Source organism: Phascolarctos cinereus, unplaced genomic scaffold (genome assembly GCF_003287225.1).
Source record: "Phascolarctos cinereus isolate Bilbo 61053 unplaced genomic scaffold, phaCin_HiC Scaffold_4;HRSCAF=312, whole genome shotgun sequence".
Lineage (NCBI taxonomy): Eukaryota > Metazoa > Chordata > Mammalia > Diprotodontia > Phascolarctidae > Phascolarctos > Phascolarctos cinereus.
In genome coordinates, this window is record NW_027555847.1 from 227,626,910 (window position 1) to 227,644,318 (window position 17,409).

The following is a 17,409-nucleotide window of genomic DNA, read 5'->3' on the forward strand; positions in this document are numbered from 1 at the left end:
AATTGCCATCTCAGGGAGGAGAGAGGGAGAGAATTTGGGACTCAGTGTTTAAAAAGAGAATATTAAAACTTGTTTTTAAATGTAATTGGAAAAATATATATTATTCCAAAAAAAAGAAAGTGCTTGATAAGCCTTAAAGCATTATAGAAATCTGAGGTTTTATTATTATTGCATAAACATGAATAGCTCACCTAACATCATTAATTGGTTCCACAAAAATAAGATGTTAGATAAAATGGTGTAACAGGCAGCAAGAATTTGATAGGAAGAGTTATCAGCGGGCATTTGGCCAAATGATGGGACATTGAGGTTTCCCATTGTTCAGGGGGGGTTTTTGATTCTGGTGACTGGGGGTAGTCCTGGAGTCAGAAGGACTTGAGTTCAGATTTAACTTCATTCACTTACTAGCTGCGTGACCCTGAGCAAGTCACTTACCTCCAATTGCCTCTTTTAAAAAAATAAAATAAATTATTCTAGTGACTGAAGAAGGTTGTGATGAAATGGTTGGTCAGGGCAGTGTTACTCGAGGGTCAGTGTTGATTACTACGTGCCAGAGAGACAGAGACAAAGGGCCCTCCTGCTGTGACAGGAGACAACATGTATAAACATGTACCGGATGAAAACAAGATAATTTTCAAGTGGGGAAGAGTATACTAAACAGCTGGGGGCTGGTTGGCACTGGAACAGGAAGAGCCTTCTACAAGGAGGTTTCTTTTGAGCTGCATTCTGAAGGGAACTAGGGATTCCAAAAGATGGGAGAAAGTGCATTGCAGATATGAGGGAAAAGCCAGTATAAAAACACAGGGTCTCTGGAGAGAGTATTGGTTATTTGTGAAAATATAGCTTCAGAGTTGCTCCACGTTAGGGAGTAGCACCTAATCATTGAGTTGTCAATTCCTGGTTGACCCCTTTTGGAGTTTTCCTGACAAAGATATTAGAGTGGTTTGCCATTTCCTTCTCTAGCTCATTTTACAGAGGAGGAAACTGAGGCAAATAGGGTGAAGTGACTTGCCCAGGGTCGCTCAGCTAGTAAGTGTCTGAGGCCAGACTTGAACTCAGGAAGATGAGTCTTCCTGACTCCAGGCCTGGCGCTCTGTGCACTATAGCGCCACCTAGCGGCCCCAACTCCTGGTAGCGGACCTCAAATCCAGCCTCTTGTCTCTTCAGTCAGTGTTTTATCACCCCTGAGTGGCTTGCCCCAGGGCTTTAGCCCAGACCCTTCTCCCAGACGGAAAATGGAGGCCTACTTGCTCAGCCTCAATTTCCTCAGTCATGAGATGGGGATGATAATAATGCACCTGTCTCCCAGAGCTGTTCTGATGATCAAATGAGATAATAGTTTGGAAAGCACTTGGCTCAAGGTTGTAAGTGCTTAATAAAGGCTCCTTCCCTCACCCTGCCCCTTTGTTCCAGCTGAACTAAGCAATCAGCCCTCTGGAGCCATCCAGGGCTCAGACTCGAGATTTCCCAGGGATGAGAGTCCAGGACCAGGTCCTCTGGCATCAGCACCGATCAGGAGGCAGACGGACTTTGCCATTTACAAGGCAGCATCCCAGTGCTGTTAGCTGTCTCTGCTCTCCTCCTTAATATTTGGGTTTAATAACATAGGGACAGCTGGGTGGTGCAGTGGGTAGAGCGCTGGGCCTGGAGTCAGGAAGACTCATCTTCCTAAGTTCAAATGTGACCTCAGACGCTTCCTAGCTGTGTGACCCTGGGCAAGTCACTTCACCCTGTTTGCCTCAGTTTTCTCATCTGTAAAATGAGCTGGAGAAGGAAATGGCAAACCACTCCAGCATCTTTGCCAAGAAAACCCCAGAAGGGGTCACAAAGGGTCAGACATGACTGAAAAAGGACTAAATAACAGAAATCTGTTGTAACAGAACCCTAGAGTCTGAGAGTCCGAGTCAGTTAGTACTTCACTAATCCAGTGGCTAGCAAGTTCCTGAGTCTTCTTCTGATCCCTGTAATTTAGTCACCATGTGCTGAACCACAAAAACACCGACACTCTCCTGTTGTTTCCTGCCCACCCGCTTCATCCTTACACCTCCCCAATCCATGTACTTCTCTGCTCACCCCTTCCATGGTGCTCCCTGGACCTTCCCTTCATGCTAGACCTCGTTTTCTCCCATTCTTTCCATCTTTCACTTATGGAAACCTGGCTCCCTCTAGGAGACCCTGAACTCTTGGCTACCTTCTCCAAAACTGTTTCTTTTCTCATTCCACCCAACACAGCTAAGACTGGAGGATGAAGAGGAAGAAGAAGCCGACTTCTTGCTCTTCTTTGCCATATCCAGACTGTCCCTTTGCCATCCTTATTCAGCAATATCTCCTGCTCTGAGGTTCATTCCATCTATTTATGTCACCCTGTCCAATTCAGCTATCCCAGTCAAATTTCCAGGTTCTAGGTTACTCTTCCTCCCACTGACAGAAGTTCAGTATCTTCTGCCTCGATGCTCTAGAACTTCAATGTAACTAGATCCTGATTACTGTGAATAATGAATCCTCTGAAATGGTCCCATTATTGTAATTCACACTGTATATTTCCATTGGACTAGAATCAATGACCACATTTTATATAATTAAAAATTCAAATAGTGTGAATTTAAATTCGTAACCACTTCAGGGGATTCAAACCGTTGGAGTGGTTTGCCATTTCCTTTTCCAGCTCATTTTACAGATGAGGAAACTGAGGCAAACAAGAGTAAGTGACTTGCCCAGGGTCACAGAGCTGGTTGTAGTCCTTTATTCTCTAAGAGGACCGAAATGACATCACTATGTTAGTCAAGTTATAACGTGTCTGACTGTGGCTGATCAGATGGATCTGAGCTTGGAATGTTCTACCACAGGTCAGGCACAAGTAGCCCATGTGAACATTTGGAGTGGATTTTCTAAATTGGTGCATGGCACCTTTTTTTTTCTCTGGTCTACTTTAATTGTGCTTTGCTCATCAGCATCTTCTTGGATTAGGGCAGTTCTGAGCCAGTGTCTCCCATGTTACAAGTCAATTCCAGAGTTCTTAGTGTCAAAGGCCAGATTTGAACTCGGGAAGGAAGATGAGTCTTCCTGATTCCAAGCCTAGAGCTCCGTCCATTGCTCCACCTAGCTGCCCACCTTCTCCTTTACCTCCCCTTTTTATGTGTTGTCTTCCTCCATTAGAATATAAGCTCCTGTCCTTTCAGCTTGTATTTATATTCCCAGTGCTTAGCACAATGCCCAGCACCTTATAAGTACTTAATAAATGCTTGTTATTTATTGACTTCAAGTGGAAGCAAATACCAAGAAGTCTAGTGACTTGCCCAGACTCACATGGCTAGTAAAGATTTAGGGTGAGATTTGACGTCTGGTATCTTCCTGACTCTATGTTTGGTGTGTGATCCAATCACACCTGTTGTGGTCAACTGGTATCAGACTCAGATAGAGATGGATCCCCCATGGGCTGCATGGTGACTTAAAAAACTACAACTTCACATTATTTGACTTGTATTTTTATCCATTTTGTTAAATATTTCCCAATTATATTTTGCCTTGGTTCACATCAAACTCCAGAGTTTTATGGACTTGCCAAGTTGAAATCCCTTTGTACTGCTTCACTTCCTTCTTTGAGAGACTTGACTGTGTGGCTGGCCTGATCAGCGAGCTAACATATGCTCATTCTGCTCTCTTCCCCATCTTCACTCTCTTCTGATGTCTTTATTTCGTCCCTGCTTCCTATAGACATGTAAAGGTCCTCCCCCATTTTTTTTTAGATGAATTGATATTTTATTCTGAACCTAGCAAACAACAAATAGAATGGGCATTTGCATTAACGTAGTAAAACAGAGAAAGGATTATACACAAGACGCAGATCTCCCATTATGTACATCTTGGGGCTTCCCCAACCTTTGCCTTCTTCCATCCCCTCAGGTTACCATCCTATGCCTTTTCACCTTTTTTCAGTCCATCCCCTAGAGTAGTCTGCTACACTTGTTACTTCCAACATTTTCTTCTCTCTCTACTCAATTCATCACCCCTTACAATTAGGCTTCCAACCTATTCTCACCCAGGTTACCAAAAGTATCTTGACTGCTAAGTCCAGTGGCCTTTTTTCCAGTTCCTTCTTACTTAATCTCTCTACAACTTTTGATGCTGTAATACAGCCCCTGCTGGATTCTTTCTCCTGCCAGGGCTTCAAACCTTTCATGGCCTAAACCTCTCTCCTGGTCTCGTGTCTGACCAGTCCCTCTTAGTCTCTTAGGATCATCATCTGTCTTCCACCCACTAACTGAACATGTTTCCCAAGTCTCGATTCTGGACCCTTTCTTCTCCTTAGAGTTTCTCTCTCGTTAATATGTCTAGTTTCCATGAATCTAAGCAGATATCTGTACATACATATGTATATATGGGGGTGTATGTGTGTGTGTGTGTGTGTGTGTGTGTGTGTGTATACACTTAGAGCTGGCAATGAGGTCATATATATGCATACATGTATATTGTCAAATAGGCAATCACAGTGTCTTGAGACTTATGACTTATGTGAAAACCAGGTTTATTACAAGAGAAATGAACGTGCATATGGAACCCAAAGAGTTCACAATCCCTGTAGAAGTTTGCATATTTATAACAGCAGAAACAAAGGAAGGAGGAGATATCAGGAAGAGGTATGGCATGGGAAGGGAAAAGGTAGGTAAAGGTGACCCCCACTTCTGAAAGGGAGGAGCGAGGCAATGGCAAAAGCTGCATTCTTTTCCCTCCAGAGCTGCTAGACTGTGAAGATAGGGTGGTCTGCATGTCTACAGGGTCCCAGCTGCACAAGCAAATTTCCCAGCCTGGCACAGGGTGGATATCACCTGTCTTAACTCCCAAGGATACTGGGGGAGTCCGGTTTGGGATGCAGACAACAAATTATGTCAGCTGTGGAGCGTGGTTGCTACATCCTGGATGCATTCAGGGCCTCCTACATACTCTGTCTGGAAAATATGGCAGCTCAGAAAGACTTAACTGTATGTTTGTATGTATATGTGTAGGTAGATAATAGTGTACATAGCAGCTAGGTGGTTCAGTGGATAGAGGGTGGGTAGCCTGGAGTCACAAAGACCCAAGTTCAAATAAGGCCTCCAATGCTATAGTAGGTGCTGTATAAATTCTAGCTGTTATTATTTCTTATATTTAGGCTTAATCCTTCTCAGGAATACCATCAAACTGCTTTCATCTCTAATATTCCCTTCAGCATGTCCAGAATGGAATTCATCATCTCTTTTTCCCCATGTCCACCTACACCTCCCAACCCCCCACTCAGCTCAGACTTTCCCCTCATTCATACTTCCCTATTTCTCTTCAGGTCACCACCATCCATCCTTCTGGTTCTAGTGTCCCTGGATTCTTCTGTGACTCTTTCCTCTATCTTGATCCCCATAGCCAGATCAATTAATGTTAATTCTGGGGCAGCTAGGTGGTGCAGTGAATAGAGTTGTGGCCTTGGAGTCAGAAGTACCTGAGTTCAGATCCAGCCTCAGGCACTTGACACCTACTAGCTGTGTGACCCTGGGCAAGTCACTTAACCCCAGTTGCCTAGCCAAAAAAAAGCAAAAAAAAATGTTAATTCTTCCTCCTTAGTGGCTCTTGAGTCTGTCAGCACTGCCCTTTCATGTCAATATGGCAGCCTTTCCTATACTTGAAAATACCTGTCATTCCCCACCCTTGCCTTCAATCTTCTCTTCTCCAGGTGAAACATCTCCAGTTTCTTTAATTATCTTTGCAGGGCAGATGAACTAGATGCCCTTTACCCCCCCCATGACCTTCAGGGTCATAGATTTAGAACTGGGAGGGACCTTGGAGGTCATCTCCTGCCACCTTCTTGTTTTACAGAGAAGGAAACTAACACCCAGGGGAGGGATAAGAGATTTGCCCAATGTCACATAAAGAGCAAGAAGCAGAATCAAGTTGGCAGTCCAGATCCCTTGACTATTAACGTTTCTCCATGCTTCCTTAAGTCTAGATATCTGTAGTATTTGCTGATTTCCAAGGTGTAAATGCTGACATGGAAAATTTAACAATATGACTTTGTTTGACCTTGACTTTCTTAAGCCATTTAGCCTTTCTGGGCCTCAATTTTTCTCATCTGTGAAACAGAGGCATTAAGCTCAGTGCTAATTTAGGTCCCTTGGAGTTCTAAAATCATGATCCTATAATCCTCTGATTAGGAAAAGAGGATTTAAATCCATAGACTTTAGTTATGGGGGAGAGGAATACCTATATAAAATCAAATTTTAAATATTTCCTTCAGAACTCCCATGATTTTGTCAGTGTAGGTATACCCTCCACCAGCACAGATTACAACCTCTCTGTGACTTAGTAGAATGGTTTTCAAAGTTGAACTGGAGAGAAAATTCATCATTCTGCACCCAGCCTGAGTTGAACGGCTCTGTGCAGGCCCTCAGGTGGTAGGTATGACCTACAGTCACCTGGCCTGGATTAGAAACCTTTCCATCCTGGCAGGCACTCTGCTTATAGAGCCCTTAGGTGGCCAGAGTCAGCACCATACCACAGTGAGGCTTTTTAGAGTAAGATTTGAAATCTATTCAAAGAATTAACTATTGAAGGAATCCTCAAGTAAGACAAAGAAACTTCCTGCAAAACAGTCCTCCAATCTCCCATAAATACGGATTGACTTAAAATGAGGTTTGCTTTGCAACCCACAAGGAAGGCCCTATGGCCAAGGGTCTGTAGCCTGGGGTCTGAACTTGGTTTTTTGCTTGTTTGGTTTGTTTTTTAAATATGTTTTCATTTACTTCATTAAATATTTACCAATTACATTTCAAAAAAATCTTTAACATTGTTTTTTTTTGGAGGCAGTTTTTTTTATTTCTTTAAATAGTATTTTATTTTTTCCCACAATTACAAATCAAGAAAACTTTTAACATTCATTTTTTAAAATTTTCAGTTCCAAATTCCCTCCAGCCCTTTCCCCACCCATTGAGAAGTCAAGCAATATGACATTGATGATATATGTAAAGTTTGTACTTGTTTTTTAAAATTATTTTAGTAATTGTACTTCAATATAATTTGTTTCCTATGTAACCAGTTTTTATCTTACACATTTAAAAACATCTAGGCATCATGGCCATGGGCCTGTAATTCCTGATGCAAGGGAGACTGAGGCCAGTGGTTCTCTTGAGCTCAGGAGTTCTGAGATGCAGTGGTCTGGACCAGTTGGGCATCCCACTAAGTTCAACATTAATTTGTTGAACCCCCAGAAGTAGGAGGCTACCAGATTGGCTAAGGAGGGTCAAAGTGGTGCAGGTGGGAAACAGAGCGGGTCTAAGCTCTAGTGACAATCAGTGTGGGATGAGGGCAGTGACTCACTTTTAAACCTAGCAGAGTTTTAAGAGACCTAATCTTTTAAAAAACAAAACAAAACATTATTCTGAGAAAAGATCCATAGGCTTCACCAGACTGTCTATGACACAAAGTTAAGAACCCTCTGATCTATGGTGAATGTAGGGTATACCTGATTTTTGAGGTGGTTTCATTGCAGGTTTTCCCCTGCTCACTTTTAACCGCTGACTCACCACTTCTGTTTGGTGTCCTGTTGGGAAGCATTAGACCGAATATGAACTCTCTGAGGGCAGACAGCTTCATTTTTGTCTGTATATCCTCAGCCCCAAACCTGGCACATAGTAGACATTAAAATGCTTGTCGATGGACATTTGACCCTCTGCCAGTATTCTGGTCCTCCAGATCTCAGGCTTGCTCTATCTGCAGGGTCTCTCGGGGGCCCTTTCCCCACTCGCTGTCCTTGTCTTGACTTCGTCCTGGCTAATCTTCTTCCCAGAGTCTTTGCTGCCTGACTTCTATAGCCATCACAATGAGCCACCAGCCAATGATACTGGCAGATTGCTGCCATACAGTTTGTATTAGCCTTCAGACCCCTTAGTTCCAGAAAGGGAATGTGTATAAAGAGGTTTGACAATTTGAGGGCATATGAATTTTTAGTAAACATTTTGTTACCTTTGTTTTGGGGTGGGAGTGGTGTTAGGTCTGGGTTATAGATGGAGAAAAACCAAGGCACGCTGAATAAGTTGACATTGGGCCTTGGATATGTGCTCTTTAATTCAGTGACACTGGCCTTTTGGCAGTTCCATGAACAAGACAGTCCATCTCTCAGCTCCAGGCATTGTCTCCAGCTGTCCCCCATGCCTAGAATGTTCCTCCCTCTTCCTTCCTCCCTCCCTCCTCCCTTTTCCTCTCTCCCTCCTCTCTTTTTCTCCCTTCCTCCTCCCTCTTCCTCCCTCCTTCTACTTCCTTCCTCCCTCCCTCCTTCCTTTTCCTCTCTCCCTCCTGTCTTTTCCTCTCTCCCTCCTCTCTTTTTCTCCCTCCCTCCTCCCTGGCTTCCTTTGTGTGCCAACTAAAATCCTGTCTTTTACTGGAAGCCTTCCCCAAACCCTATAAAGTCTAGTGTCTTCCCTCTCTTAATTATTTCCTATTTACCCTGTATGTAGCTTGCTTTGTATATATTTGTTTACATATTGTGTGTCCCCTCCCCACCTTGGATTGTAAGCTCCTAGAGGGCAGGCACTGTCTGTTGCCTCTTAATCAATCCCCAGCATTTAGCATGGTGCCTTGGGTACAGAGTTGTTGTTCAGTCATGTCCAACTCTTTGTGACCCTGTGTGTGGTGTTCTTGGCAAAGATACTGGTATGGTTTGCCATTTCCTTCTCCAGTGGATTAAGGCAAACAAAGGTTAAGTGATTTGCCCAGGGTTACACAGCTAGTGAGTATCTGAGGTCATATTTGAACTGAAGTCTTCTTGACGCCAGGCCCAGCACTCTATCCACTGAGCCACCTAGCTGCCTCCTGGCACACATAGCCACATAATGAATGTTGACTGATTAATTCCTATGTTTATGATGGTGTGCCATCACATGTTAGAGTGGAAAGGGGGCTTTGTAGATCATCTAATCCAACCCTTTTCATTTTGAAGATGAGGAAAGAGAGACCCAGAGAGGTCAAGCAACTTGCCTAACTAAGGTCACACCAGCAGCTAAGAGGCATAGTGCACAGAGCACTGGACCTGCAGTCCTGAGTTCCAATCCCACCTCAGACCCTTATTAGCTAGCTGTGTGACTGTAGGCAAACTCGTGTAACCACTGTCTGCCTCAGTTTCCTCATCTGTAAAATGGGAATAATAATAACAGCCCCCTCCCTCCCGAGGTGGTTGTGAGGATCAAATTTGTGGAGAGCTTTGCAAGTCTGTATAAATGCCAGCTAAGGAACTGAGCTTGGATTGGAATTGAGGGCCTCCCGTCCCAAACACAGTGTTCTTTCTACGCTACCACACTCCCTTTAATACTTACAGTTAACTGACTGCCTCCCTCCCTCCTGTCTTTCTCTCCCTGCCCCCCTAAAAAATCTGCATTCATCTTAGCTCTTCTCTTTGGGAAGGATGGAATGACTTGGGGGAGACTCCCCATTCTCTTAGCTTGTTTCTCCACCGGAGCTTTGTACACTGCTTCATGCTTCCCCCGTAACACAGCGCAATCCAGTCTTCACTTTTACTTTTCTCATGTACTTGAAGATGTGACCCACCATCCCTCCCGCCTGGGATGTACCATCTCCTTCACAAAGGCGCTTTGTCAGAGAAGACACAGAGAGTTCTCTGATCTCTCTGCATCGTATGTACTGTATTAAACCACTCGAGGAGCAAGATTGCCCTCTGCTCACCCCTCCGTGTACCATTTAGCATCACCCTACCCTCCCAGATGTCACCCCAGGGGAAGGGCTCAGTGCCCCCCCTGCGGAGAGCTGTTGCCTTCCCAGTGATGGGAGATAATGACTTTCTTGCAGAGTGTTTTGTTTTGTTTTAGTTTAATTATCATGGAAATACCTCCTTGGGTATTTGTGGAGCCATTCTCTGGGGAACTTGGAAGTGCTTCTCACACAAACAGCCTCTTACTCGCTTGTGCTCACCCAGGGCTGGGGAGGCAGGCTTGAGGGCCAGGAGACAGTCTGTGGATTTGTCAAGGAGCCAGCTGAATCTGTGCAGTTTAATAGATGGCCTACAATAAAGATGAAAACCCGGCTCTTCTCCCCCCTTCTCCACCTGTTCCCCATCATTGCCACAATTCTAGGCATCTTCCTTGCTTTAGATTGGGTACTACTCCCCCCAAGTTATTGGTGCTCCTAGCCCTAACTTACAGTTAATCTAGCCGAGCCCCAAAGGTACTAAGGTAATCTCCTTGTGGGGCAGGGACTGTGTCATTGTGCCCCAGGAATGGCACAGGTGTCTAACTGGTTTAGCGGGTGTTTAATAAATGCTTGTCAAGTGATTGTCTGTTGACATTATGACCTCAACCTCTTGCCATCATGAATGCCAAGAATTAAAGGAATTAAAGAATTCAGGGTCCTAAAAATTTAGGAATGCTATAGAAAGAAGGAAGGAAGGCGGGAAGAAGGAAAGAGAGACGGAGGGGGGAAGAATGTGGGAAAGAGGAAGTGAGGGAGGGGAAAAGGAAGGTTGGTTCAGACACTTAGCAAAAAAAACGCACTTTGTATTTGCTTTACTTTTTTTTTTTTATTATCTGTGTTGTTTTATCCCAATAGACTGTAAGCTCCTTGAGGGCAGGGACTCTTCTGTTTTTTGTCTTTGTATCCCCAGTGCCAGATCCATAGCAGATGCTTGTTGATTTAAATTTCTCTGGTTCAACCTCACTGTTCCGAAGCCTGGCACAGTGGAAAGAATGCTGGATTTAAGGGGCAGCTAGGTGGTGCAGTGGATAGAGCGCCGACCCTAAAGTCTGCAGAACCTGAGTTCAAATGTGGCCTCAGACCAAACAATTGACACGGTACTAGCTGTGTGACCCTGGGCAAGTCACTTAACCCCAATTGCCTAAAAGAAAAAAAAAGAAGCTTTATCTTTTGGGGCAGTTAGGTGGCACCGTGGATAGAGCACTGGCCCTGGATTCAGGAGGACCTGAGTTCGAATGTGGCTTCAGACACATAACACTTACTAGCTGTGTGGCCCTGGGCAAGTCGCTTAACCCCATTGCCTAAAGAATGCTGGATTTAGAGTATTAGTGCCTTGGTTCCGATCCTAGCAGTACTACTACGCCTGATTGATGTTGGACAAATCACTTAACTTCTCTTGCCCTCAGTTTCCTCATCTGTAAAGTGAGGACCGGACAGATCATCTCCAAGCTCCGTTCTAATTCTAAATCTGCTTTTGTTGTTTCTGCAATGAAGACAGATGCTTCGGGTGCTGGAGAAACACTGTAGAAATTCCCCCACCCTGGCCCTGTGTAGTTCTGAGCGTGGTCCAAGGGCAATAAGTGTGTATGTGTTTACTCCTCTGGATTTTAAAATCTCTGCTGTCACATGTGGTTAGGTGAAGGGCCAGGGCCCTGTCAAAAGTTGACCCCTCTCCACTGATCTCAATCTCTTTCTGTCTCTCCCCAGGTTGTCACGACCGGGCTGTCCTGCTATACGAGTATGTAGGCAAGAGAATTGTGGATCTACAGCACACAGAAGTCCCTGATGCCTATCGAGGGAGGGGAATAGCCAAACACTTAGCTAAGGTACCACCAGCTCTGCCTTCTAGACTTCCCTGGGGAGTGATATTGGCAAGGTCATCTTTTTTTGGAGGGGAGAATTTGGAGGTGGCTCAGGAGAGGGGGCGATACGATAGAATCCCAGGAGGTTTTGCAGATGAGGAAACTGAGCTCCCGAGAGATAAAGTAATTTGCCCAGGCTAGCAAGTGGCAGAGCAAGGATTCAAACTCTGATTTTTCTTTTTTTATTCTAAGCCCAGAGCTCTTGGTAATCTGACTTTTTTTTTCCATGCTAGATTACACCTCACTTACAAGTGTTCTTTGTTATTCAGAACCTACTTCTCTCTTTTTTTTTTCTGGCCCAGGTCTACTCTTAATTCCTATTTTTAAAAATAGTGACTAAAATTATATATTTTGTTTCAAAAAAAAAGAGGAAGACAAGTAATTCAACAAAACCAACCAAATACATAACTGAGTCTGATTGTGTTTGTCTATATACATAGAGGTATATCTATCCATCTATCTATATATACACTATTCCACACCCTTAGTCCCCCACCTTTCCAGAAAAGAAAGGAAGAGACATTTTTGTCATATCTTTAACAGAATCAATCTTCTTAGGGTATAAAACAGTGATTTTTCTTTTAATTCATCCTTTTGTATTTCATGAAGGTTAATGTTCAGACTGAAATGGCCACTTTTAAAATCCTCCATCAGAAATAATTGATGAGCGTGGGCAGTAATTTTATGTTACTGCTAGGTGGGTGTTTTAGAATAACTATAATAGTTTCTATGTGGTTTCTTCTATTTCCTTTTCAGACTAGGTTGAGAAGTCCTATAGGCAAGGGTCAAGGTGGAAAAAAGGTTTGAAGTTAAATTGTAAGCTTTTAGAGGTGAAGGACAGTGTTATTTTTTGCTTTGTATTCCCAGCACGTAGCACAGTGCCCGGCCCAGAGTAGAGGCTTCATAAATGCTTATTGGTTGATTGTCTGTTGCCGTTCAGGCCTCAGCCCCTGGCCAAGGTGAAGTGTTATAGGCAGTTGAGCAATTTAGGATGCTAAAGCTTGAGAGATCCCACCCCTAAAAGTACTTAAGAGAAAAAAAATAAAATTTAATTTTTAAAAAATCTTTGCAACAAATGTTACCCAGGGCATTTGCTCTACTTGTGTTGAAGTACTGTGAGGCACCTAAGAGGAAGAGTGACTAGTCCCCAGGACTATCCTGAAGTTGTGAGGGATGGATCGCCTTAACTAGTCTTGGAACCAAATGTCATGACCTGAAGGGTTTATTTTTATTTTCATATTTTGGAGGCAATCAGGATTAAGTGGCTTGACCAGGGTCACACAGCTAGTGAGGCTGGATTTGAACTCAGGTCCTCCTGACTCCAGGGCCAGTGCTCTATCTGCTGTGCCACCTAGCCGCCCCCTGAAGGATTTAGCTGGGGAAATCAGTCTGAGTCAGCCCAGCTCATTAGGACGTAGGGTTCACGTAGGTGATGGGCTTTCTTTGACAGATTATGGGTGACAGCAAATGAAGCCAGAACCTCGCCCCAAAGTCCCCTCTGAATCAGGCAGCAGAGCTGTGGACGCCAAATAGCTCTGCCAGCAGGCCTTTGCATGAAGAGCAAACCAGTTAATAAAGGCAGTGGCCCAAACTGACCTATCCAGAATAGAGCCAACCTGCCCACCTTGAGGGCATCATTGCTCCATTTTGGAGAAGCATTTGGCACATACAGAGCTGCCAATTGGAGAAGTAGAACTTTCCACAGTGACTAGCTGGCCTGCTGCCCTCTGTGTCCAAAACAAAGCTTGGGTCCTACTTTGGAAACCCAAGCTTCATGACAAATTAGAGGGAAATCAGTCTTAGAGGCATAACTTTTAGAGTGAATACCTTGGAGGTTAGCCCTAACTATATTTAGGGGAGGTGAAATGGTGTGGTGGTGTGGTGGTGGTGTTGGTGGTGGTAACCAGATCCTGGCAGGTGTATTCTCTTCTGTCTGTGAGTTGCTAAAAAGGGATAAGAATGTATGAAACATTTGACTTCTCTTCCCCAGATCCTTCTGCTTTCTCTACTGTTTCTTATCTCCCTTTAGGTGAGATATTTGCAAATCATTCAACTTTCTTTCTTGAGTGGCTCTTCTCCTCCCCTGCCCCGCCTCCCATCTTTTTCCTCTTTACATAATTTTTCCATTCTCCCTTTTCTCTCTCAAGATAGAAGGGACTAGGGGCTGCTAGGTGGCGCAGTGGATAGAGCAGCGGCCCTGGAGTCAGGAGGACCTGAGTTCAAATCCAGCCTCAGACATGTAACACTGACTAGCTATGTGACCCTGAGCAAGTCACTTAACCTCAATTCCCTCACCAAAACAAAAGAAAACACCAAGATAGGGAATGAAGGGATGGATACATGCATGAAAATGCATTTATTAAACATTTACTCTGTACTAAGCAGTCAGTCAAGAAACATTTGCAAAATCCTGGTGATACAGATTAAAAAAAAACGGTTCCTGTCTCAAGGAACTTCTTTTTTCCCTTTGTCATTTTATTTTATTTTTTTATTTATCTCACATTAATTTATTTTGAGTTATCAACAATCACTTCCATGAGCTTTTGAGTTTTAAATTTTCCTCCCCCCTCTTCCCACCTCCCTCCCCAAGATGACATGCAATCTGATATAGGCTCTACATATACATTCCTATTAAACATATATTTCACATTAGTCATGTTGTAAGGAAGGATTAGAACCAATAGAAGGGACCACAGGAAAGAAGAAACAACAAAACAGAAGAGAATTAAAAAAAGAGCAAACAGTATGCTTCGATCTGCATTCATACTCCATAGTTCTTTCTTTGGATGTGGATCGCATTTTCCATCATGAGACTTTTAGAGATGTCTTAGATCTTTGCTGAGAAGAGCTAAGTCTGTCAAAGGTAGTCATCACACAGTGTGACTGTTACTATGTACAGTGTTCTCCTGGTTCTGCTTACTCCACTCATCATTGGTTCATGTAAGTCTTCCCAGGTTTTTCTGAAATCTGCCTGCTCATCATTTCTTACAGCACAATAGTACTCCATTACATTCATATACCACAACTTGCTCAGCCATTCCCCAATGGATGGGCATCCTCTCAATTTCCAATTCTTTGCCACCACAAAAAGAGCTGCTATGAATATTTTTGTACATGTGGGTCCTTTTCCCTTTTTTACAATCTCTGGGATACAGCCCTAGGAGTACTATAGCTGGGTCAAGGGGTATGCACAGTTTTATAGCCCTTTAGACATAGGAATGTACATTCTAATAGGAAGAGAAAACACCCATGGGAAAGTGGGTGTCCAGGAAGGGTCACTTTTGGAAATTTACTAGGGGCAGGGTTGGGGCATGGGGTCATAGGGGAGTAGATTGGCACATCCCTTACAGGAACAATGGTAGAATTCATTTGACCCTGGCAGGAAGAAGGGTGTTTGAAGACAAAGGTGTTCAGTGAGATTGTCAAAGATAGCTGGGGATCAGAGGGAAAAATGAAGCATATTTGGAGCCTGCTTGAAATAGTGGGCTGCAGAAGGCAGTCACCATTGAGGAGGTTTCAGAGATGAAAAGTTTAAAACCTTCAGGGCATGGTCTGTGCTCTGAAGTGGCGATGCAGTTGGAGATATTGTTGAGAAGATGGCTAGGGAGGGGAGTGGATATCTTCTCTCTAAATGTAAGTGAAATGAATGAAGCATCAACTCTGATTTATGGGATAAGGAGTCAGAGTTTTCTATTTCAGATATCAGACTGAATTGCAGGTGGGCAGGGGTGAGAAGGATCAGGCATTGACTTGGGTGACGCATGCCCAGCTGAGTATATGTATGAGCTAAGTCTGACCTCATCCCAGCAACTACCAGAGGCCTTGTGTGTAATCTTATCTTCATGGGGCTGTTTGTCATCGTTCTCCACCAAACACCTGAGACATGGTGTACATGGAGAGGACGCTGGATTTGAAGTCATGAGACCTGGGTTCAAAATCTAACGCGATCACAAACTGAATCGTGTGACTGTGGGTAAGTCACTTAATTGAGCCTCATGAGATAATGCAAACTTTAAAGCGCAAGAGAAATGTTGACTCCTTTTTAAAAGGAGATAACCCACCTCACTGGGGTGCTTTCAGCCAAAAAGCAGTAACTATGTACTTGGGGTGTGCTTAGCGTAGTGCCGGGCATATAATAGGTGTTTGATACATGTTTGACTGACTGACTGGTGGTGTTACTGGTACTGTCCCCTCTTTCTTTCTGTCTCCTCCTGGTGGGAACGGGCCTCTTGGATCTGGGTTGATTTGCTTCATTACTGTAGCTGTGCTGGAGGACATCACAGGTGCAGCCCTTTGACTCCTGCCATGAGAGGAGACAGACACATACACCTGATGGCTCTTCTCTCTCTAAAGGAAGAGGATTCAACTTTTCTTTAGCTTATAAAGAATTTTTACTGAAGCCTTCAAGGTGAGTTGCTCCTTGGAGAGCCATGATGGCCAGAGTCAGGAAGACCCTGTGTTCAAGTCCTGACTTTGACACTCAAGCAAATCACTTAGCTTTTTGGCCTCAGTTTCTTCATAGGCGAAATGGGATAATAATATCTGTAGCACACAGAGTAATTGTGGAGCTCAAATTTGAATGCAGAATGTGTCGGTTATTATTACCGAGTTTGAATTCACCCTCACTGCACCTCCTTGGGTCTCAGTTTCCTCATCTGTAAAATGAAGGGATTGTATTAGATGACCTCTATGGTCCCTTCCAACTCTCCATGTCCAGGAGGTTAAAAAAAGTCTGAGTGCAGTGTTAAACCATTAAAGCTTAAAACTTCACTAATAATAATAATAATAATAATAATTGCTAACACTTATATGATACTGTGCCACCCACTTTTAAAAATACTATCTCACAAAAAAAAACCAAGTGGGGGCTGCTAGGTGGTGCAGTGGATAGAGCACCGGCCCTGGATTCAGGAGGACCTGAGTTCAAATGCAGCCTCAGACACATGACACTTACTAGCTGTGTGACCCTGGGCCAGTCACTTAACCCCATTGCCTAACAAAACAGTATTATCTCAGTTGACCCTGACAACCCTGCCAGTTAGGTGCCTCAAGGAGTTTACATTCTATTAGAAGAAAACAACATAGATGTGGATTAGTAAATACAAGGTAACTTGGGGGATGCCCCGGCAATTGAGGGTGGTCCCAAAAGGCCATGGGTGGGAGGAGGTGGCACTAGGGTGGAACTCTGGAGGAAGTGGGGGTTCAGAAGAGGATGCAGGGAGGGCATTATTCCAGGCACGGGGAGCAGCCTGGACTGGCTTCCTGCTCCCAGTCTCTTCCCTGTCCAATCCATGCTCCACCCAGATGCCCAACTGCCATGCCCAAAAGACAGGCCTGAGTATAGGCCTCCTTTGCCAGGAAAGCCTCCCTGGCTTGCTCATTCTTGTATGATCAAATCCAATCCAATCCTCTGATGTTTAAAGCCCTTCCAGACCAGGCTCCAGCCTGTCTTCTAGGCTTCTTACACATTACTGTACTCCTCATCACAAACTCTGTTTTCCTGCTAAGCTGGCCTCCTTCCTGTTTCTACCCCGAGTTCCAATCTGGCTTCAATCAATCAATCAACATTTATTAAGCACCTATGTGCCAGGCACTGTGCTAAATGCTTGGGATACCAAAAGAAGCAAAAGACAGCCTCTACTAGACGTGTAGCTCTGGGCAGGTCACTTTACCTCCATTGGCCTCAGTTTTCTCATCTGTAAAATGGCAATAAAAACAGCACCTACACTTCCTAGGTTTGCTGTGAGGAACAGATGAAGTAATGCTTGTATAAGTGCTTTGCACACCTTAAAGCACTATATAAATGCTGTTGTTGTTATAATAC

General features: G+C 44.0%; 1 protein-coding gene across 1 annotated transcript in view; it reads left to right on the forward strand.

The window, feature by feature from the left end:
* The window catches only part of NATD1 (N-acetyltransferase domain containing 1), a 63,037-nt gene that overhangs the window by 28,795 nt on the left and 16,833 nt on the right, over nt 1-17,409 (forward strand). Inside the window, exon 2 of the mRNA XM_021008454.2 lies at nt 11,431-11,549. Within this exon, the coding sequence (XP_020864113.1) occupies nt 11,431-11,549 (119 nt within the window). The remainder of the gene's footprint in view (nt 1-11,430; nt 11,550-17,409) is intronic.